Genomic DNA, 24,806 nt, shown 5'->3' with positions numbered 1-24,806 from the left:
CACAGATAATTGGTCAACATTAGACAGTTTCATCTGTAAATGTTTATACTGCATCTCAAATGGAAGCACGTGAGCTCTACATGGTGTTTATTTACATACAGCATGGCTATGGATAATTAAGATATTTTATTTATTGCAGGTTAAATTGCACCAGGTGTGGTGGAGCACATCTGTAATCCCAGCAGCTCAGGAGGCTGAGGCAGGAGGATTGCAATACCAAAGGCAGCCTCAGCAACTTAGCAAAGCCATAAGCAACTTAGTGAGACCCTGTCTCTAAATAAAAAAAAAAATTAAAATGACTGGGGATGTACCTTAGTGGTTAAGCACCCTGTGTTCTATCCCTGGTAACAAAAATAAGTAAATTAAAAAAAACTATTAAATTTTGATCATACTATCCATACAGGTATACATAATTGAGTAGCTATCTCCAGGACTTTAGTATTTTAAACTCATTCCCTACAAATAAAATCACCAAGTTATTTAAAGTGTTTCTTTGAAACTTGGGTATGAATGTTGTTTCATTAATCTTTCCCTGGGTATAGGTTTGGTTTATGTTGTTCACTGCTTTCATAAAGCTCTAACTTGAGTTCATTTTGTTATGTGGTGACCACAGTTCTGGATGACGCCCCCCCTGGCACACAGGAATACATTATGTTACGGCAAGATTCCATCCAATCTGCGGAATTAAAGAAAAAAGAGTCCCCCTTTCGTGCTAAGTGTCACGAAATCTTCTGCTGCCCGCTGAAGCAAGTACACCACAAAGAGAACACAGAGCCCGAAGGTTTGTGGACGACACACGCGTGTTTTTGCTTGTTTTCTCTCATTCTTCTTTCTCTCTCTCCTTTTTTTTTTCTTTTTGATTGTGCATTGCCCTCTGGTGTGCTGTGTGTTGTTCGGCCCCTGCTATGACTAGGAGGCCCCCTGGCTCGCCGGTGAATGTGTTATGCAGTCTCAGTTGGGACACTGTATAAAACAATCATCTCTGGCACAGCGCGCAGCATCCTCCTGCTTTTTGCAGCTGAAACATTTTCAGTTGGTGTCATGACACTGCCCGGTTTTGGCTGGCAACGTTGCTTGCTCCTGTAGCCAACATCTGGCCAAGTCTGTTCCCTATCACCTTGCATTCCTGAAGCAGCAGTCAGCTGAGGAATGACACTTCTGAAATGAAATAATGAGAAGATTGTTTCAAATTTTCTAACTCTCCTCCACTCCATAAAGCTTCTGCATTGCTCTGGAAGAATGCTCATGATCCACTTAGTTCGCTGAAGCGGGTCCAGACTTCCCATGTAATGCACGTCCAGTTGCACTTTGCCATAGTGAAATGCATGCCTGCAGGAGACTATGAGTAGTTTGTTCTTCTTTTCAGCTCAAGTACAGGTTTGGACAACTCTGCTTGCTATTACTTAAACTCAGATTAATAAGGTATTCATTCTAATCCTTGTGACAAAACTCTCTCTGAAGTACCTTGCCTGACCAGAAGATAATCTTGCATTTGTTCCAACAGTTTTGCACATTTCAGACAGGACTGTTTTTCACATTATAAATAAAATACAGAAGGACTGGGGATGTGGCTCAGTATCAGAGTGCTTACCTGGCATATGTGAGGCCCTGGGTGCAAACCTCAATATTGCAAAAACAAATTGATAACGTATAAATAAAATGTAGTAATTTTATTGCATCTGTGTGTATTTCAACTTCAAAGATGACAATTATTATGTTTGCTATTGAAATTCTTATTATATAACAGCCCATCTTTCCCTCATATCAAATACTATTGCAGTTTTCCGATGAATAACACTGAAAGTGACAAATTCATCTGTCCTTTGGTAGTTGATATACACGTAATGCATAAATGGTTCTTCTATGTTTTCTAAAAGTGACTTTGTTCCTATTTGTTGTCCCTTTGCAACATTGCGGGGATCCTCACTATAACTGTCTTTCTCATCTGGAAAACACTGCCACCGGGTTTGGTTGGAAGTTTGATATGCAAGGAAATTACTACATGTGGACTCCAGTCCATGGTTTGAGAGGCAAGATTTTACATCTCAAATTTCTCCTTCTCTTTCTTCTAAATAGAGTTTAATGTGTTCATTGGTAGAAAATGAAAAGCCTATATGTGTCTATGTTTAATTCTATTTCAGCAATAGAGTAGAACCTTTGGATTTATTTTCCCCTACTTTTGGTACCTAACCTACCCACTTTGAGTGTGAGTTCTGATGTCAACACTTATTCATCTGCAGGTGGAAATGGTGACCCTCTACAGTGAGTAAAATCGACCTATTGGTGGTTTAGTAGAGAACCTACTAACTTGATTTCGACTTTACTGAAACAAAACATTTTTAACCAGTGGCAATTACTTTACTATATATAATGCATTCTATTATTTTCTGCTTTCTTCTCTTTCAAATTATATATGCATGTATACACACATAGAGATACTGTTTTTGTACTTGCAAATTAGCCTGAAATGCAAAATTTGCTTTGGGTAAGAAAAATAAGCCAGTTAGGAAGCCACTGACTAAATTCAGTCAAGCAATTGGTTAGAAACTTAAAATTGCTTCAACAATACCTTGGATTAAAGTTGAATAACCAAATTTAAGACCCCATCTTTTTATTGCATGCAGTTTTGACAGGATCTGTTAATTTTCAAGTACCATCTGGAGTGTATTGTGAATCCTGTTGTGAATGTTTTCTGATATGAAGTATTCTTTAGAGAGTGGATAGCAGTTAAATGCTCCTGTATAAGGTTTGGGCAGTTTTTAAACTGTCATTTCATCCATATATTGAATGACTGCCATCATATTGAGTGTGACTATAATCTTTTCATTTGTATACTTTGATGGTGGGCATTGTCTTCTTTCAGATTGAAGATTTCCCTTGGTTTTGATCTCCTTTCATGTCCTCTGGGGTATTGGAGCTAGTATTTCCCTTCTTATTCTTCTGAATTGTTTGTAAATTGAATTAGATTCATTAGAGTTTTTCTGGGGTAATATGCTAATACTGCTTAAATTGTACTGTACCCCTTCAAACAAGAGTCCAGAAGCTAATGGTAAACCCAGACCTACAAATGAAAATGCTTCATCTCTGTACAGATGAACAGGATCCAGAAGACCTTAGACGGGGCAAAAGAAATGTGCTGTGGAACAGACCTTGGGTAAATAAGGAAACAATGCCGAGAAATTAACATGCTTACTTCCCATAGGATACTGAAGCTTGTCATTTCCAGGAGGTGAAGTAACTGTGGGTTTGGAAATGTTCAATAGCCATTCTGGCAACCTGGAAGATTTTTGCAAGACAGGTTTTTAAATGCTATAAGGTATAGTCTTCAGTTCTCTCTCAAAGTTGCTATAGCATTTTGTTGTCATTAGTAGAAATAAAAGATCTCCTTATTACAATTGGATAGTATCTTAGATCCAAACCAAGTGCATACAGTAAAACATTTTATTCCCAGGTGAAGCACTTTTGAAGAGATACTCCCTATCCTGGTCTCTGAGCCAAAGCATGAGACCTTAATTGACATTGACTGTGAATGCACACCAATTTCACAGCAGGAATAGGCAATGGTTAAGCCATCCATTTGTTTGGTTTGTGCAATGCTAACCTGCCAGTATGACCTCTTCTAACGAGGTGGTGTTTATACAGTGTCAGAAACCCTGAAGTGAAAAATGAAATATTCATTTACATTTGGGAGAAAATAAAAGTTTGACTTGCATAAGTTTTAGATATTATTAACTTAGGTCAAAAGATCTATGTGTTTTATGATAAAGCTGGAATTAGTTTGCTTTCCATTACTGAATTGACAAAATCAAACTGTTTTTGTATTAGTATAGATAAAGTCTTGGTGTTTCTTTTGGGTGACAGTGGTATGTAAGGGCCAAGTTATTCCCAAAGTTTATGACCACCTAAGATTTGATATGGATAACTTCATTAACATGGTTCTTTAACATGTCTTTTAAAGGCATTTTTGGGTCATGTGCAGGACCCCCCATAATCCATGTAAAAACACATAGGTGGGCTGAAATATATCACTGGCTTTTCAGGATACACTAAGCCAAAATTATTCTTTGCTAAACATGAGTTTCTATTTATGAACAATGTATTTGAAAACAATTTTTTAATCTGTTCCAAATACTTGTGATTTTCAGTGATGTGATTATTTCCATAAAAACCACTTATGATATAAGTGAGTACTTATATGAGTACTGAAATTTGGCTGAAGAAGCACATACAAATATCAGAGAGTCTAATTTGGCCTGGTACCAGCAACAATCTTTGTTATAAGAAAGCTGTGTGGAAAGGGGAGATCGTTACCAAAATCTTTTTCTTACTGTTCCAGGAGCCTTTTGGCAAGAGAAAGTATAATCTTCATAGCTTTGTTCCTTTGTTCATTTTTTTTCTTTCTATGCTATGTGTGCCAAATGAAATCACTGATTAGAGTAACTCCTGGAAGCCAATCTATTATCAGCACAGCTCCTCATTCCTAAATGGCACTCATTGGACTTTTTCTGATGTTTGAAGATTGTTAAAAGAATCACGCCTAGAGACACCCACTTACAAGTAGATGGTGTTGAAAATCTACAGAGACAAATAAATCATGGATTCCTGGTGTTTGCTTTTAGGATTGAAAATTCTGATTATAATAGTAAATTTGAAGGAATTAATGTGATGGAAGAAAATATTACCAAGCTCAGTGATTTGTCACCATCTTTTAATCAGGCATTGGTCTCTTTACTATAGCCTGTTTTCAAATGGCATGCGTACACACACACACACACACACACCTCCCTGGCTGGGCTGGGATCATCCATAACCTTTGTATTTGGAGAGGTATCCAACCACAGTGGTGTTTGTTAGAGGAGAAGATCTATGCTTGAGACAGGAGATAAAGTACCATAGGCTTTACCAACCAAGAGAAAGCACAATTCTATGCTAAATGTTAAGGGGATATATTTTTGACCATCACAATGATGATACTCTGAAAATGTCTTGTTTTTTTTAGCCTATAAAGAGCATATATCATCATGAATATCAGTATTGCCAAAATGATAGGTTCGGGAAACCATAGAGAAATATTACAGGACTTGCTGATGAAAATGTTCTTTTCAACTTCATTTCTTCTAACTTTGTTGTCTCCTGTTGTTGTGCCTTTCTCATTTTAATACTAATTTTCCTTTTGAAAAGTAGGTCAGTATCAATTTGAATTAATAGACAGTGTGACTAAACTACTGTTATTAAATCCTTTTGTCACTAAGCTGGAATTAGGTAACAACCTCTGACACTTGACACCTGAAGACGTCCTTTAAGAAAAATAAAACTGGGTTCCATATCTCTCACTTTGAGGATGAGAACTGATGAAATATCTCTATTCTGTTAGGAAAATATGGGCCCATTTGTTTGGGTAGCTATGAAAAGATAAAAGCACTTTATTCCAAACTGTTTTATTGCAAAGTAACTCTGATTTGATTGTAAGTCACCCTGCCTTTGCTTCATGACCTGAAAGATGACAAAATAACACCAGAAAGGTTTCTTTTTTCATTGAAACAAATGACAGTTTAATTGCAGAGTCCCCATCCCAATAAAAATATGAGTCCAAATAAAATGCAGAAATCTGGAGACCCTGTTGATTTAGCAACCAGTAAAGCTCATGTTCTCCTTTCAAAGTATTCAAAAAAGTGCTTCTCTTAGTTGCATGTCAATTATTTCTTAGAAAACAACTTGTTATATCATAATAACATTAGGAAACCGGAAATGGCACTAACACATGTTCTCAGTTCCCTCCTATTTCCTCTCCTTATGGCAGCAAGCATGAAATTAAGTCATATTTTGGGGGTAGCTTCTGCACTCTGGAAAACTTGTAATCTAATCCAGGAAGTATACTTAGGAGCCAATGATTCAATTTCAGGACAGGATGGGCATTTATTATTCTCTTATTGAATATATGCATCTCAATTCAGTTTCTAGGATGGCTTTTACAGTACAAACTAATAACCATTTGTTCTTGGAAAATATGATTCACTTTTTAAAGTAACAGGCCTCCTGTCTCTTTTGAGCTTAGGTGTTCCCATCATGGTGGTGATGTTTTCTTGAGACAAAGTAGTCTTTCCTGGTAACTTTCTTCTCCAGGTTTCCCTTCATAAAGTTGGGAGTAAATTTTTTTGCTGTGTGAATACAGCACTGATGACCTGTTTCAGGCATTTATGTTTGATATGACATCATTCTAGGAAACTGCTCTGAAAGGTCTACTGGGTAAAGGATACTGTGCAATGGTGATTTTTTTTAAATTTATTTTTATTGTAAACAAATGGGATACATGTTGTTTCTCTGTACATGGAGTAGAGGCATACCATTTGTGTAATCATAACTTTACATAGGGTAATGTTGTTTGATTCATTCTGTTATTTTTTTCCTTTCCCCCCCACCCCTCCCACCCCTCTTTTCCCTCTATATAGTCCCTCCTTCCTCCATTCCTGCAATGGTGATTTTGATGTAAGTCACAATCACAGTGTGTTACCTGAAAAAAATATGGGAATTTTCCATCCATGTGTGTGCTGCCCTCTTCAAAGCCGTTACATCAGAGACGGTGTTGCCAACATGCTCCTGGGCTTTGATGTCTCAGCAACTGCTCTTGGTGTTTTTTTTTTTTTTTTTTTTTTTTTTTGTTGTTGTTGTTCTTCTTCTTCTTCTTTGCACATTTGATTGACAAGCCATGGAAAAAAAATCTACCCTTCTGGCTTAGCCTGGTGTGACCTGCTAGACTGTGCTCTGCATCCACAAAGGTTGATTCCCTAAGTCAAGGCCAACCCTAAAATGGCTGCTTTCCTTTACCAAGGAGATGTATAAGCATTTGCTGTTGCTGCTACTTCAACATCCATCCCATCTTTTGTTTTAAATTACAACTCCCTTGACTGATTGAGTAGAATGCAGGAATGAACTGTATTCTTTCTCTCAGATTCTTAAATAATCACCAAATCATTGTTTTCCAATTATGTTTCATGACAATGATTGCATGATATCTTCATGAAAAGACAGATTCTACAATCAAACATGTATCCCAAATTATGTACCATCCCTAGAGAGTCATGATGCATGAGTATATTTAATGTTTTGAGAAATCTTGCAGATGAGGAAACTGTCTTACTTCACACAAATCATTGGTAAACATCTTCTAGCTACTGGAACTTTCTTACTCCTTAGACCCATTAACATCCCACAAGTATATGTTTGGAAGGCTGTGCCAGCTCCATTGAGCAGTGTATTCTCATCAAAGCTTGGTTTTGACAAATATCACACTTTTTAAAATGCTTGCTTATCCTTCCCTTTCTCTCTAACTCCCACCTACTACATGCTACTCAAAGTGTGATCCATGGATCAGTTCTGGGTCTGAAATGGTTTGTTTCTAGTCCATGGCTATATAAGGATCTTGTGGTAGAATGTAAATAATGCACTGCTTCCTTCATCAAGCAAGTATTGCTGTCTTGCTGTGAAAACTAATGTCAACTGAACTAAATAAAATAAAACAAAAAACGTTTTTAGTAACATAGTTCCCAGACCAGCCCTGAGCCTGTGGACGATATCTGAGTAATAACTCCCTTAGATTAGTGATCTTCGACCTTGTCTTCACATTGAAATCACCTGAGGACTGTTTAAATAATGTTGATGCCTAAACCTCACACCAAACAAAAATCAACAACAACAAAAAAAAGAAAACAGAAAATCTCCAAAATCTCTGATGGTGAAGGCTCAACATGGGTACTTTAAAAAAAATCTTGCAAGGTGATTCTAATGTGCTAACAGATTTGTAATCAGTACCTTAGAAAATAACTACCTTGGCATTCAACCTGTTGCTTGATGTCAGCTGTCATTTCCAAAACCTTATCACGTTGATTGCTTGGGCCTCTTCAAGAGGTGCCCCGTGATTAGAGGGCACAGCTGGACAAGCAGCACTTATATAACCTTTAGAACTTGTGGCCATGTAAGGTATCCATCTTTTCAACCACAAACACACCCCTCTCTGAAGTTTTCTTGCCTCTTGTGTCATTCTGAGCTTTTAGAAAAATAATCAGGCTTCTCCATAGGAGCGTGGTAATCTGCCACCTTGTGACCAACATCCTTTCTTGCAAGCAATTCTTGTCACACTCGATCTGCTCTCAGACTCCTAGTGCAGCTTGCAAATGTGGGTGGAAGTTTCTCAGGTCCCATGTGTGAGTGCACTTGAAGAAGAAGATGGAGAAGGAGAAAGAATATTTTGATATGCCAGAAAAGTACCACAGCCTCATTACTTGATTGCTACTGCTCTAGTGACATGACAAAACTTGACTCAAGCTGCTCATAGCCTAGGTTACATCAGAGGCTGTCATTATTGAAGCATTGCTCCTTTATCACATAGACATAATCATCTACCTCAGCATCACATCATTACAGCAGCATGCATGTGAACACTGACTTTGACCTAATTGGGAGGCTTTAATTTCTATCCATTTATAAATCATTCCTAGCATTCTAAATTACACTGACTCAGGTATTCATTTGTTAAACTCTGCAGCATTTCTCAAGGTACTTAATAAGCAGCTTGAGTAATACCCATGGGAAAGTGTTGAACAAGAGATGTTACATCAACACTTACCCTTGTCTTGCCTCACGGCCAATATCCACACTCACTCCAACATGTGAAAGTCTCATGTCCACTTCTACCCAGGTGCTAGCAGATGTCTACTTAGGAGACCCAGCTATTTTAAGATGTATGTTCTCAGAACTGTTCCAAGGCAACCTTCAGGCACATCAAACTTTGAAAGCAACAAACAACTTTGGCTCCAAGACCAGGCCTTCCATTGGGGGAGGTAAGAGAGTACCTTCAACTGGGCACATCTCCATATAGGGAAAACGCTCAAGTTCCTTGAAGGCAGGAGCACCAAAACCCTGTTAAGTAGGGACTGCTGCCCTCACTAAACAGATGAGTGAAGATACAGAAAGCTTAAGTATGTCCTCAATAAATGGGCAGGACGTGATTTGAATCTAGCTTTTCTGGCTTCCAAAGCACATGACCTTTACCTTCCATGACTTCTCTCAGTGCTGAGTTTTCCTCTTCTTCTTACATATGTGCATACATACAATTTTATTGCCAAAGGTGTCAATGTTTAAAGGAATAAAATGCTGTCCACACTCCATCCTCACCTTTGCCTGAGGAAGGGAATGTCAAAAGCAGAAGGGCCTCAGGAGGTGCTTGCTCATTCTCTGGGTCTGGGGTTAGGTGGGGTGCAGTGCTATAAAGGAGTAAATACAATGACCATTATCATCAAGGAGCTGATGATTTATCTGGGCACACAAAGATATAGTAGAATGATGAGGGAATAATGAAATCAATTTGAATGTGATAGAACTGTTCCTGGGTTAAGTAAATAAACAGATCACTTGCCTTCTCTCCTTTCTTTAAGCTAGGTGATGTTCCTCTCCACCTGTAATAGTAGAAATGAGGAAATGTCATTCAAATTATTAAAAATCCAATTCCATAGCTTAATATTTTCCGAGTTCAATAAAATCACCACCACTGATGGAACTGTTAAGACTTGCCTTGCATACTTCCTGAGCCCCATAGGATTAGATATTACCTACAGATGGGGCTAATCACAACAGATTCTCTCGTAACTCATGGGAACACTATTCTCTGGCCTATGGTAATTAATAACAAAAGAAAACAATAATTGACAATTATCTAGAGCTCAGTATGCGTACCAGGTTTACCTAACATTGCTTTAATTCTCATAGCAATCCTTGGAGGCAGGCAGGTCTTTTCTCCATTTTATGAATGAGGAAATCGAGACTCAGAAAAGTGAAAGAACGTGCCCAAGGTCACCTGGCTGGTGAATGGTAGAGCAAATACTCAAATGAAATTTGTCAATCCAGAGTCTGTGGTCTTTCTGTTAATAGGAGAATGTGTATCATACGTAGGGTGGCCCCAGAAGGCGCTCCCATTTTTTTCTCTAGTGATGACAGTATCATTTTGCTGAGACACATTACCTGATCTATATAACCAGAGGTGGAGAGACCTTTTGCCTGCTTTCAGAAGAACAATAAAGAGGTGGCTTGCTTTGGGGAGAGAAGAGAAACACTCAGATGTGATTTTTAAATGTTTTCAGGGAAATATTCATTAAATTTGACTTGGGCAAAATGCTTTACCATATGTAGCAGTCCAAGATGGAATTTACTCCCTGTACTGGTGTAAGCTTCTCAGCTTCAGCCAGTTCTTGATCACCTCAGGCCAGTTGACCTTCCACCTCCAACTTGTCTCACATAATATTACCTGATGACCTAAGTCCCTGTGTGACAAAACCTTCATTACATAGATGTGACTTAAGGCATGTGAGGAGCAAGTCCTGCCAAACTCAGTTGGATCACTGTCAAGACATTGTTCTTTATGACTTTCAAATGGAGTAGGATTGTGTGTAATGGTCATCTTCCCTCCAGAAACATGAAGAAAGAGGTCCCAGGATTTTCATGATGTATTCTATGCAGGACATTCTAAACTGTGCTTTGGCTAGATGCTTAGCTGTCAATTTTTAGCATCTTTTCTGTGTCAGGCCCTTCACGTTTATTATTGCTAATCTTCCCAGCCACCACATAAGGTAGGTGTCATTAGTCTTGAAAGGCATGATGGGGAAGTTGGAGTGCAGGTCTGTGACATAACTCATTCAGAGTCATGGCTAATCAGTGTCTTAACTGGAATTTGAAGCTTAGATTATTTAGCTCCCAAGACTGATCTTTTCCACCATTCTGTGCTGCCTCAGCTCCTCCTGTACCCTGATCCTTTCAGGCACAAAACACAAAAAAAGAACTCTACCCAATCTTAGCCATGCCAGTCAGAGGTACTATTCAGAAGAAAATCATAGAATTCTTTAAAACCTTACAAGAGAGTATACTTACTCAATGTACCCAAAAGAGGATTTCCTTTGTATATTCCCTCATCCTGGTTCAAATGTTGCAGAAGTGATAGGCAGGGGTTAAATGAGATATGTCCCATGTTCTTCCACTTTGTTCTCTATATGAGCATCTGGTCTCCGAATTTCTTTATTTATTGCAATGCTCGCTAAATGGAGGAATACTTCAATCCCATAGTTTACCTCATGGAACCACTAGGCCTTAAAGCTGGCTTTGCTGATTCTGTCACGAGCTGCCTTGTCCCAAAAAGGGAAAGGATGAGGCAGAGTTTTCTAACTGTCATGATTTTAGGTGGGGTTCACACAGGTAGTGAAGATCTGTTTTTAGGTCATCTGGATTTGGGCACCCCCAGTGAGAATTCTTGAGTTTTTATTCTTGCTCTGGATTTTTATTCCTACCTTGGATTACAGGGATCTTGTGCAATGAGAGGAGCAGCTCCCCTTTTAGGACAGTCTGTCTACAATAGGGACCACCATATCCATATTGGGATTATTTACTCATTCTGTCTCTCTTTGTGTAAGCATAGATAACTTTAACTGGATTAGATGCAGACAGACTCTTCACTAAGGACCTCAGTGGGTCAGGAGCCATCTTGGTTGACTTCGGTCAGAGACTTTCCATTGCCTCTGTGGTGACAAAATTGATTCTGCTCCACTGCAAAACACAAAACACAGGGACAAGGGAAATGTACCCTTCTGTGGTTGCTAATCTCCATTCAAAGAGGGTCTGAACAAACACAGAGACACATACTAGTACTCATAATAGTTAATTAGGGAAATAAAATGCAAACAGAGAAGTTGTAGAGATCACGGGGTTCCTCCACTGTCATCCTTCTTAAGATCCATCCAATCCAGCAAAGCCCAGACTAATCCCATCTATCAATAGGACACTGTGGGTCCAAGTAAACCGTTCATTCATACAGCAAGGATGTTTGTCTAGCAGGTTACCTCAGGCTCTGAACAAAATCTGGTTTGTTTCATGCAATGAGGAAGGAACAGAGGGCATTTCAAAAAGTGGGGATTATAGAAACTGCTAGCCAGTTACTTTTTCCCCTTGTTCCTTCATCAGTGATTTTTTTCTTCTGTACTCTTGATTTTTCTCAGAGAAAGTACTCTTTTGCATCCATGTTAGAAGATTCATGAACTGATTCAGTAAATCTCTAATTGGCATGCATGGTTAGCTGTTCACTTAGTGGATAATTCGTTAAATATACCCAGAATATTTGCTTGAGGAAGGAAAAAAAAATTCCCCAAAGCAAAGTAGAATACTTTGAGAACCTTTTTCTGTAGTGCCATTTTGGCTTTGGAAACAGACACTAGTGATTTAAATGACTTCTATTTCCCTTCCCAGCGTGGACTTTACTTAAAACATTACAGCTTTTATTTCATGCCTTCTGAATAGAGCTTTACTAAACGATATGTGTCTGGCAAGAAGAAGCACTCAAGAAATAATTACCATTACAAATAACCTACTCATCTAACAAATTTGGATATTCAGAGTTCAATGGGCCATTTGCCCTAAATCCTGGCAGCAAGCGACTGTTTCTAATCAGCATTAACAGAATGGATATATTTGTCAATAGATATTTACTGACTGTCTTGCACAATGATGCATCATGCTTGGGACTGAGAACATCATGTCAAGAGAGATAGTAACTCTACTCTCTAGAAGGAGTTTAAGACTGGCAGGAAAGATAGATTTCATACTCATCTCCTGTTAGCTTGTGTTATATGCAAAACCACTTTTCTTAGGCTACAGGTTGGCAATTTGGTTCTACTGATCTTACCTGGACTCCATTGCACATATTTGGTCAACTGATAAACTAGGGCGGCACTGATGTTTCTAGGATGGGTGTGTGTGGGACAACTCAGTTCTCCATTTTTTTCTCATTCAAATCCATTAAATCCTTTTTATAATTCATTCATTGATTTGTTCATGCAGCACTTATTGAGCAACTTTTCTGTGTGCCAGGCACATATGAACTTGCCTTCAAATTGCTCAGAAATGAGTTCTAGGCTGGCAATAGATATTTAAGATTTACCAGTCTGTGACCAGTATTAAGACCACAAGAAAAAATATCTCTTTGCCAAATCTTTCAGGTAAATACTCAGAAGTAAGATTGTCATATCATATGGTAATGTTTTTAGTTTTCTTAGGAATCCCCATAGAATTTTCCTTCATGGTTGTACTAATTTACATTTCCACCATGGGTGGACTAATGTTCCCTTTACTCCATATCCTAGCCAGTTCTTGCTATCTTTTGATTTTTGATAATGGTCGTTCAGATAGGTATGAGATTACATCTCATTGTGGTTTTAATTTGCATCTCCCTAATGATTAGTGATGTTGAGAACTTTTCCATGTATCTGTCTTCGCCTGAGAATTATATTCAGGTGCCCATTTCTTATTAGAATTATTTGTTTTCTTTCTATAGAGGTATTTGAATTCCTAATATATTTTGGATACTAATCCCTTTTCAGATGTGTGGCTTGCATATATCTCCAGCTACTCTATAGGTTGTCTCTTTACTCTATTTCCTTTTTTGTGCAAAAGATTTTTTTTACTTTGATGAAGTTCCATTTCTCTATTCTTTGCTTTTTTGTCAGTACTTTTTGGGTTTTGACCAAAATCTTTGAAATCAGTATGCTGAAGAGTTGTCTACATGCCCATTTTCACTAGAGCACTATTCACAATAGTTAAGGAATCAACCTAAGTGTTCATCACCAGATGAACAGACACAGACAATGGTGCATGTGTGTGCATGTGCACATTTGCAGTGGGATACTATTCAGCCTTTAAAAAAAGGAAGAAATTCTGACACTTGCAACAACATGGATGGAATTGCAGAACTAGTTAAAATAAGGTAAACACCAAAGAAAAATACTATATATTCTCATATGTTTAATCTAGAGTAATTGAACTCATAGAAGCAGAGAACAGAATGGTGACTACCAGAGGCCACAGAGGGGAAAGGAGAAATGATAATCAAAAAGACCAGGTGCAATGGTACACACCTATAATCCCAGCAACTCAAGATTTGCAAGTTCCAGGTCAGCCTCAGCAATTTAGTGAGACCCTAAACAACTTGTCAAGACCCTGTGTCTAAATAAAATTTTAACAGGGGCTGAGAATGTGGCTCAGTGGTAAAGTGCCTCTGGGTTCAATCCCCAGTACCAAAGGCTATAAAGCCTTCAAAAGGAAGAATACAGTTTCTTTTCTTTCCTTTTGTTTTGAGATTTCTTGCACAGCATACTGAATAAAGCTAATATTTGGGTACAGTACATTTCCATGTTTCTGGGGAAGTGGATTGAATGTTCTTATCACAGAAGATATCAAATATTTAAAGCAATGGAGAAGTTGGTTGGTTTGATTTGGTCTGTCACATCGTTTTCAAAATCCATGTCATTACTTTGTACCCCTTAAGTATGTAAGAGCTATAGTTTGTCAATAGATAAGAACATAAAACAACACATTTAAAAAAAAAAAAAAACCTGAGAGCAGAGGAGACACCTAGGGAGGTAGAGTTGGTAGAGAAACCAGCCTCCGATGTGAAAGAAGGAAAACCAGGAAAATGAGGTGCTGAGGGAGCTAAGGGAGGACTGGGCTTCAGGAAGGAGGGGTAGATCAGAAGACCTGAATGCAATGAGGAAACACTAATTTAACGCAAGTCTTTCCTATATCCCTTTTAACATCTAGGCTTTGTGGTCCAATTCATTTTAATGTAGAACAGCAGTCTCTCCATCTCTCACATTTTGGTGAATAATTGACAGAAATCATCAAAATGGCTTGACTCAGAATAATTCTTGATAGATAGAGTTATGGGGAATCACATATTGTCTAACTGCTAATGAAAATAGGTCTTTATAGAGATGTCATCGATTTTTCTTCCCATAGTGTATCTAAAGTTTAAGTCCCTGCCAAGACCAATTTATTCTTTTGTTGTTTGTCCTTTTTAAAATAGTTTAGTTCACTCAATTTTATCAGTAGCCTAAAAATACTGGAGTGCCAGGAATTAAAATATTGAAAAGTGACATACTTTGGAGCAACATTAATATGCTGCTCACATTAATATGTGAGCATTAATATGTGTTTCCAATAAAGCAAGGTTTTTGCCAACTTTACAAACACACACTCTTGCCAGACTGTGAAAATTGATTCTTTATCTAGAAGTGAAGGTTTCTTGCTGAATCAAAAAACGACTGTTTAAAAGAAACAAATACACAGTTTTGTGGTGAAGAACTGTTGAGTTGACAGGATGATAGAATCCATATAATAAACTGAGTTTTCATCTGAAATTTGTGAATTTGGATCCAAGGAAAACTTTCCATGCAAAACTGGATGAAAGTTTTCTGTATGGGCTGTCCTCTTGTACAAGGTCAAATAATTCTTCCTTAGTGGCCTCAAGTGGGAAAAGAAGCTTGTGTCTTCAGTCTGAGAAAATAAGAAATTCAGTTGATTCACTTTTAATAGTGTAAGGGAGAGTATTTAGAGAAAATATTTCTTTCTGAAAGAAGTCTTGTGCTTCATTCAGACCACATTAAATGACTCTCCATTTCTAAACTAATTTCATACACTAGAGCTGCTAGATACTTTTTCCTGAATGCCTTTTTCTCAAAACAGGCAAACGTGACCATAGTAAATAGTCCATTCATGCACCTACCCTTAATGACATTCATTTGTTTTTCCTTAGCATATCCAGTGCTGCTTTCTTTCCTGACTTTATCTCATTTGAGTCTGTATTAAGGCAGCATCTTTAACTTTAAATGTAGGTTGGGGGTCTCAGTAGTGGAACATGTAAATAAATTGGGGAGACTATACATTCCTGCAGGTTGCGAAGCCCTTTGGTATCCTGTCGTTCTTTTCTCACCTGCCTGCTAGCCTTGAGAAAGGGCTTTTAAGAGAAAGGAAAAAGATATCAGTGGGTAGATGGAAGAAGGTCAGATTTAACAAAGAAATTGACCTTTGTGTTCTTATCTTGCTGGGAGGCGGGACAGGGAGTGGACACAGGGAATATTAGAAGCTTTAGGGACTTTTGATTTGTCATCTTTATTCAATGGTGGCTAAATTTTTTTCTACATAAAAGATTTGGACAAATCAACCAACACATTCTAATACTTGATAATGAATAACCTTGGGTTAAAAAAATTGTACCAATTTAACCTGGGATGCACAAATGAGACCTAAATCCCAGTGAGAATATTTGCTAAGGCTTGTTTCTTCCTGTAAAAATTTAGTTTATACATTTGTCTTTCCTTAATTATTTCCAGATCCTATGCTGGACTGTAGTGGGATATGTCAACCTGGGTGCTGTTACCTTTGGGGGTTGGATCTGTTTGTTGTCTGGTGATGTCAAGTGTGTACATAGTAAGACACATTGAGTAGTATCTCTGGCCTCTACCCACTAGGTATCAGGATCACCTCTTCATTGTAGCAATTAAAAGTATCTTCAGACATTACCAATTGTCCCACAAGGAGGAAAATTGCTTTGTTAAGAACACTGGACTATGTAATAAGTGTGCAAACTAAATAGATATTGTCCGAAAATTATTTGAGTCATTAGAAATGCTTCTGTTTAATCACAGTGAATGTTCTCCTTCCTTGGGCTAGCTAATAAAGTAATAGTTTCAACTTCATCCAAATTCTGCCTTTCTCCAGACAATCCTTTCCCTGCCCCTCCAAAACCTCTATAAGACTTCCCAATAGAGCTCAAAGTGAAGATTTGGTATAAGAAAATGGAGGAAATCAGGTTAAATCTGCATTGCACAGTGAGTACCAACTTGATTTCTTCCTTGTGTCTATTTTAGGAGATCTGGAGAAACATGGAGAGTCACTCATTATTTGTTGTTGTTACTGGGGATTGAACCCAGGGCTGCTTAACCGCTGGGCCACATCCCCAGTCTTTTTTATTTATTTTTTTATTTAGAGACAGGGTCTCACTAAGTTGCTTAGGGCTTCACTAAATTGCTGAAGCTGACTTTTAACTTGCAATCCTCCTGCCTCAGCCTCCTGAGCCACTGGGATTGCAGGCATGTGCCACCACACCCAGCCAGAATCCCTCCTTCTAAGAGTTTAAAGTGAAGCTCTCACATATGAAAAGTAATGTAAGTCAGTTTGTGTTATGGCCCAGGCTCATGTTTAACCTCATTCATGAGGGTCTTTTTGTTGCAGTCCTTTTAGAAGACTTTTGCTCAGTTCAGTTTTTCTTCAGCAAAGTTGATGATGAGCAAAGGTGAAGATATTTCTCAATTTTTTGATGTTTTCATATAGAGTTCAAACTACAAAATCTTAGATCATTCAGACTCAAATAATATTGGGTCTCTATAGTAGTGCCAGGAACTGGACTAATTGCTTTACACAGATTATTTATTCTTAAAACAATCCAAAATAATAAGCCATCACTTGTCCTTGCATCTTCTTGATTCCTTTGCACTGCAAATAAGCATAAGATTATCAGGAAAAAAGAAATTTTGTGAAGCTTTGCATATTTTGAGGGAATACAGGAATTAAACTTATCAAAGTTCTAAGAAAATTAATACTCCAAAGGACTATCAAAGACCAGAATTAAATTTACCTCTCAGCTAATTTAATGTGTTTCACTTTATATTTTTCAAAAGCAGTTTTTGGTTTATCTGGTTCCTGTTTTTTAGCTTTGATTTTATTTCTGTATTACAGTAAAGTGCCCTCAGTGACTTAAGTCATTTTGAATAAGGTCTGTTCCTTCCTTGGGTCTCCATGTCCTTATCTATAAAATGAAAAATACAACATAACAACAAAAAAGGATTGAATGGGTATTAATTTCTCTTGTTTTGTATATCTCAAAATGGTACAAAATAAGACTCAATTTGTTACTATGTTTCCTGACAGTTTTATATGCAGCCAGTTCGGAAACTGGACTAATAGAAGTTGTTGAAGTCTGACTTCATAAAAATTTCATGTTTTTTCTGCCTTAATTAAGCAGGAGAACTTGATGGCTGTGGGCCACATTCTTATCAAAACTTGTGAACTCATTCTTGACTGGCTTAAAGAAGAGTAAAGCCTAGGCCTCGTGTGGCTATGGGAAAAGTTAAAGTATTATTTTCTGAGTACTTGACTGTCTTCATTTCAGATTAGTTAATATGATCAAATTAGTCATGTGACTTACCCAATAAAGGCTTTCTCAAAAAGGGAGACTCCCAGGATTCACCTTGAGGATTAGGAAAGCATTCCTTACCTAATGACCCTTTAACTCTTTCTTTTAGTGCCTCCAACCTTGATGTCAGGAAACTAATGATCTTGTGACCCTGTTTTGTGTTCTGTGTCACTTTGTGAAGAAATAGTTTGGAATAAGGAGGATCCACTCCTCACTGGCAGAAGATCAGAAGCTGGGACTGAGAGAGAATGCTTGCTGGTAGACCAGCACCCCAACTATTGGACTTCACATGTCTGCTGATTCAGAACCATAGACATCAAATTTCATATCACTCCTCAGTTCACCAGCCGCCATCTTGGGGCTGTCCTAGCATTCATGCTTTCCTACCTACAACCCCTTCCTTTTCTTACAGTCACACAGGGACAGTCAGATATGGAGAGGCACTATTCTGAGAGAAGGCAGGTATGTACTAACTTATCTTTTCTCCTTTCTCTTTGAAACCATTTTCATTAGTCTCCCCTGGGGAGAAATACATGGAGGTAGGGGTACTTGTGCACATTGAATCTTACCATACATCTACTCCCATGTTTGCCTATTTCTACTTGAAAGTGAATAACAGTGCACATCCTTCACAGGTGTAAACTGTTCCTGGATAAGCAGTAGACACAAACAAAAGGTATGCAGTTTCCTGGATTACCCAGATTTCTGTTAGTTGGTAGCCTTTTGTCCGTACAGAGAATCAGCCCCAATCTTCTATGAGCAGCTCAGCTGCTCTAATCCCTAACATTCCTTTAACTATTCTGAATTCTGATTGTTTGGAAGATGAAGAAGTTTAATGACTAGTTAAGAAAATAAAAGTGATATTTCAGTTTGAAGGGAAAATGAAAAGTTCAGTGATATCACATAAAGGCAGATCTCTATTTCCCTCAATTCTGTCCCCAGCATCTGGTTTTTGGATTTGGAGGAGCAATCACCATAAACACCATTTTTTAAAAGACCTAACTTGGGCCAGATAGTTCCTCAAATTTCTCTAATTCCTATTGAAATCTACTAATGTAGGTATTTTTTCCCAACTTCACATATGAGGAAACTGAGGCTCAAAGAGCTTATGCAAGGCAAAAGTAGGGAATCCAGTAGGTATGAAAAAATACAGTGTGGCTTGCAACTATAAGTAATCTAAACTAGATGGCTTTTCCATCTGGAGTGTTACCTAGGTTGGTGTCTTCAACTGTTAAGATGTGACTAAATTTATATTCTCTATTTACAAAATATTTTATTCTAGAGTAATAGCTATATTAGACACACAAAATCATGTATTATTGAAGCTGTTGTGAACTATAAAAATGGTGTCTGCATACATATGCTTTCAAATCTGTTGGCCCATAAACAGAAAACCTGATTAATTATCTTCATATATAGACTTTTTAACATGAAGTTTTTCTCTTTTATTATGGGAAACATAGCACATCCCTGTTAGTTGGTCAGGTTAAAAACTCTTAAAAGTCTTGCTCAAACCCAGCCTCAGCCTTTGCCTTCCCACATCAATTCCTAACATTCCAATGCTGAGGTACTCCTGCAATCAGACCCTTAGTCTCAATTTCCCAGCACTTGACTGAGCCTTTCCAGCTTAATTCTTACCACTACTTGCCTGAAATTGAAGAGTTTTTTATTTTTGACCTTAGAATGCAGACCCAGTGTTATCTTCCTGGCACATGGAAGATACCAATACAAACTTCACAATCAAAAACCACATGCTGCTTGCTGCTTTACAAAGCAGGCAAGGGACTCACCAAGTAAGTAGAACCCTCTGTTACTTCTTAATGCCCCAAAGAATACTTTTCAGAATTGGAAAATGCTGTGTTTTCCACATCCTTGTTAAGGGCACGTTTGTCTTAATAGTAAGTCACTTTCCACTAAATGTGTTGCACAATAAGGACTGTCTCTTAAGTACTGTTTTTCATTAATGGAATTTTTAAAATGCAGAGTGAACAATAGATTCATTACCTTATCAAGTCAATTAGCCTCCCTGTAGAATTTTTTCTGTAGGCTACTTTGGGTTAAAAAGTATTTTTCTGTATTTTTAATTCTGAGCTGTGTGAATCCATCTATATATATCATTTTCTTGTAGTGCCTTCTGTTGGGTGAATTTAACTGTAGCATAATATACTGTATATGATATCTGGAAGGGCCTTCAGAATATTCTTCATTTTTTTCATGACAGTTTTGGTGGAATGGAGAAGGCACAGAACTAGTTGCTGAACAAACGTGCTCTGGCACCTACAAGCTGGGTAATTGGGGGCAATGAGGTGAAAGTGAGACAATAATAGGATCAAATCTGAAATGTTGTCTTGAGGGTTGATTGAGCATAGGCATGGAACGTAGCATTCAATAAAGGAGAATCTATTATTGTTGTGATTATTACAAAAGATTATGGCCATTCAGCTCTGAAGGAGTCTATTCTCATCATTCCATCCTTAAACCCACCCAGTCATTGTCATGAGGACTTTCAAAGTCCTCATTAATTTTTAGGTACTTTCCCAAACTACTCACTGGGACCTATCTTTTTTGGGGGGGGATTGAACCCAGGGGCACTTAACCACATTCCCAGCCTTTTTCATATTTTTTTTGAGACAAGATCTCACTGAGTTTAGGGTCTTGCTATGTTACTGAGGCTGGCTTTGAACTCGTGATCCTCCTGTCTCAGCCTCCTAAATCTCTGGGATTACAGGAGTACACCACTGCCCCCCACTGGGAACCTGTATTATACTTTGCTTCTAGACTGATTTCTCTGTTTCATATATTTTTTCCCTGGCACTTAATAAATTCTAGTCATTCTGTTATTATTTAAAAGGTCTTTAGTGCAGCATTTCCTAATATGTTACTGAAATGATATATGTTCCCCCCGGAAGGGTCCCGAGAGAAAAGCTGTTGGAGGAACAGCTGCTTGCATTATCTATGCCCTGGAGATTTACACTAAATAATAAAATATTAAAGACTCTGAAGAGTCCTATGTTATTTAGTTCATGTATATGAATTCCTTTTTCAATTACATTGTACTGCCCCCTTCTATGAAAGCTCATCTTTTCTTGCTGACTTTCTCTCAGTATTCAGGACTCTTAACATTCTTTTACTCTTTCCCCTCCAGGGAAGTCCTTCAATAATGAGGGTCTATGAAGTTGCAAATACTGTTATCAAGCCAGAGATTATACCCATATGTTCATTAGAGATTTGTTGGTTCTCCATACCATTTTCTACCTTGTCTACAAATTCTTTCAGCATTACAACTAGCCCCAGTAACTCACTACTTTTCCTTTGATAAGTAGCAGTGCAGCCAATAAAATAGGGAGAGTAATCACCTATAGAGGGGGCTATATGCCATGTGTGCAACCTTATACTAGGTTTGTCATGTCACAAGCTTTCTGGCTTCTCTTTCATTTAACTGTGTACCAGTGTAGTGTCATGGGTCCATCTTGGAATAAGAGTTGCTTAAGGTATAGCTATTGAGCTATGGTCTCTTGGGTCTTAAGTAAATCTCACTTTAAGTATCTGAGCATTTGAATTTATAAAAGAGGTAAATGGGAATGATTATTCATTTTACTAATGGATGCACTGCAAGATTGCTTTGTAAAGCCATTCCAAAGTGTATTTAAATAAGCATTGATTTATGTGTAACTTTCTAAGATCAAACCACTTTATTAGATAAAGTAAGGGATAGCTGCCTTGGGCTATGTGGTTTGATTCCATCCCTTAGCAGGGTTCTTTCAATCTGATTTTTTTGTTTCTGTGTTGTTGGCAGATCATGAAGAGACTTTCATGCCTGAAATATTTTTTGTCAAATATCACCATATAAGTCTTTTGAGAAATATGTACTTTAGGCTTGTGTTTTTATGTTTTATATTCCCATGGAATGATACCATTCTTTGGTTTTGTTCTATATAGATTTTGTTTGAACATTATAAATGACTTGTGGAAAATGAGTGAGGCATTCAAGGGGTGTGCAAACTCTTAGGCCCTTGGTTCCATTAGTATAGTGTAGACATTCATTGTCTGATGGTATTCATTTAGCCTAAAAGAGTTCAGAGGTTTCTAGAAATAGCAAACTAATTCTGTAGAGCACCTAATACATTGGCATAACATCCTAGAAGAGAAGAGTTATAATACTAAGTTCTTGGGGGAAACAGCACAGTCAAATGTTTAAGAAAGGACACATGTAATGATCTTCTAGAAAGTACATAAGTATGAAAGCTGAGCTGACTGTGACTGAAAAGATGGATCACTTTTCAATCAAAGGTTTTTTTATCAGATGCTCTTTCCACAAATGTGCTTGCCAACATTGTGAGAACAAGAGTTAGGGATCTAGAAGTCCTTAAATGTTGCCCAGTGTAGCCAAACTTTCTTCATAGCCTAAGGAATTAGAAGCTTTCTGTTTAGGAAGATAAACAAAAACCCATTCTGATACAAGTTTGGCTGACACCTTGGAAACTGGTATAGGACTTTCAGACTTTACACACTATTGGCGGGAAGCTTACAATTCAATTTGTCAGAGTACCTCTAGAAAATATCAACTTATTTTCATGAGCTAACCATGAACCTATGAAATAATGTCAATTGCTTGCATTTCTGGTGTATATTATATGCTACTCACTGTACTTGACATATATTATTTCACTTAGTTCTCATTTTTAAAATTATTTTTTGTAGTTGTAGATGGACAGAATACACTGATTTTATTTGTTTATTATTATGTGGTGCTGAGGATGGAACCCAGTGCCTCACACCTGTTAGGCAAGCATTCTGCCACTGAGCTACAGTCCCAGTCTTAATTCCCATTTTGAAGATGAGAAAACTGAGGTTTAGAAGAGTGTCTTGCCTGAGGTCACACAGCTTATAAGTAGCAGAACAGGGCCTCAAACCTGGGAAATCTGTCTATAGGTCAAGTTCTTAACCATAGCAGTTCAGTTTGAGAGGGTTTGCATGCTTGTCACAGGGGCTTGGAAAGGTAAAGAATGAAAAAGTTACTTTTCCCTTTGAAGCAAAAGTAAGAGAAAGAACTGTTATTGTTATTCAGTTGCACACTATTGAGCACCACTGTGTGCCAGGTTCCCTGCTAAGGCTTTACACACATTACCTTTTGTAATCCTAACAATAATATTGTGAGCTTATTTTATTATTTGCCCCCAATTTCAAGATGAGAAGATGGAGACTTAGATAATGAATTTGAATTTAATTGCCCAAGGTCACCTAGTTAGCAAATCATGGAGCTAGGATTTGAACCCAGACCTGCTGAACTCCAGACAGTATGCTTTGTAACTGTTATGTGAATGTTACCCCAGTGAGCCACCCATGGGCATTGAAGCAGTGACAACCTGCTCATGGATTACTCACCCTCAGGATGTTACACTAAAGGGTAGAGGAAGGCACGATGAGTAAACTGAGGGTCCAGCCTTCCCATGGTCTCATTCAGCAGACCTAGAGACACTCTATTCAAAGGAATGTTTTCCTCAAGTCCTGGGGCTAGTGGTTCTATATGCAAACGAATTGTATTGTGAGCTACCTGTGTAGTGGAGGAAATGCCCAAAGGAGAAAATGTTTGAGTACAAATATCGTTCTTAAGCACAAATAGAGTACAGCATATAATTCCCTTGCAGCAAGATGTAATAGTCTGCTTACTGAAGCAGAAAGACATTGTTCCTTTTCCTTAGGGGCCATAAAGCTACAGCTAAGTGAAGGGAAGGATATGTGTCAGAGACTTTTTTTTTTAACACAGAAGCCCTAACCACACCCAATTCCTTTTCTTTAAAGGCCAAATGTTAATATGGGTTCTGTGGATATGCTTAGAAATAATATAGGCAGTATTCCATAAAACTTGTTTTGTATTTATGGCCAAGATCGTTGACACAGCTCCACTTAACATATACATTTTATCATCCCAATAAAATGTTGCTGTTATTATGCATCTTCAGTTGCCTCATATATAAATTTGTTTACTTCCATTGTCACTTTTGAATAAAAAATTGCCATACTCAGCCAGGCTCTAATTTTTAGGTGATTTATACTCTAAGATATAATAAAACAAGTATTCCTCCTATTGGTCTCTTATAATAGGTGAGTAGGGCAAGTACATTTAGTGTCCAGGCTTGCCACTAAAGCCATCAGGTCAGTCAACAATATCTTGTTGTATTCCTTTTCATCTTCCATGGCAGATGTCTCAGTCCCCTGCCACTGAGTTCCTATCAGCTCCATATGAAGCCTACTCAGCAGATGAACTCCCTCAGCTTCTCTCTTCTTCACCTACAAACAAACCCACACCCTTCATCCCATTCCTCATATCCAGGAAAATATCTCTTCCTTTGCAATGTTAATCATCTTCTCTTTCTTCATGTACTATGGATTTCCTTCCCCACCCTTCAGTGACCTGGATCTCAGTCACTCCTCTCTCTGTTCCATTTCTAGCTTCTTCCTTCTCACTTCACTGGCTATGCTTTCTTTCAAAATACAAATATTCTCAAGAAAGGGAGCACTTAAGACTAGATGCCTTTTGGTGCTAATTGGCAAGGATAGGAAATTCAGGAAAATGAGTCACAGCTTTACTCTCATGCTTCAACTATCCCCTGTATCAAATTAATCCATTAGCAAAATGTTTTGATTTCTTAAATGGTCATAATGATATAGATATGGTATGTTTCTTTTTTTGAGCATCAAATGAAACAATGCATATCAACTCACAGAACAGTGTGCAACACCA

At 37.9% G+C, this 24,806-nt stretch overlaps 1 protein-coding gene across 5 annotated transcripts in view; it reads left to right on the top strand.

Moving 5' to 3' along the window:
• Fgf13 (fibroblast growth factor 13) overlaps nt 1–24,806 on the top strand; it is a 510,261-nt gene that overhangs the window by 316,591 nt on the left and 168,864 nt on the right. For 4 of the 5 annotated variants that reach the window (XM_047536986.1, XM_047536987.1, XM_047536988.1 and 1 more), the window contains exon 3: nt 614–781. The exons of the other annotated variant lie outside the window; for it this stretch is intronic. In XM_047536986.1, coding sequence (XP_047392942.1) covers nt 614–781 — 168 coding nt within the window. The remainder of the gene's footprint in view (nt 1–613; nt 782–24,806) is intronic. 5 annotated transcript variants of the gene reach the window in all.

The sequence above is a fragment of the Sciurus carolinensis genome, chromosome X, assembly GCF_902686445.1.
Source record: "Sciurus carolinensis chromosome X, mSciCar1.2, whole genome shotgun sequence".
Lineage (NCBI taxonomy): Eukaryota > Metazoa > Chordata > Mammalia > Rodentia > Sciuridae > Sciurus > Sciurus carolinensis.
The sequence above is the reverse complement of the archived record's forward strand: the minus strand, read 5'-3'. Positions and strand labels throughout refer to the sequence as shown.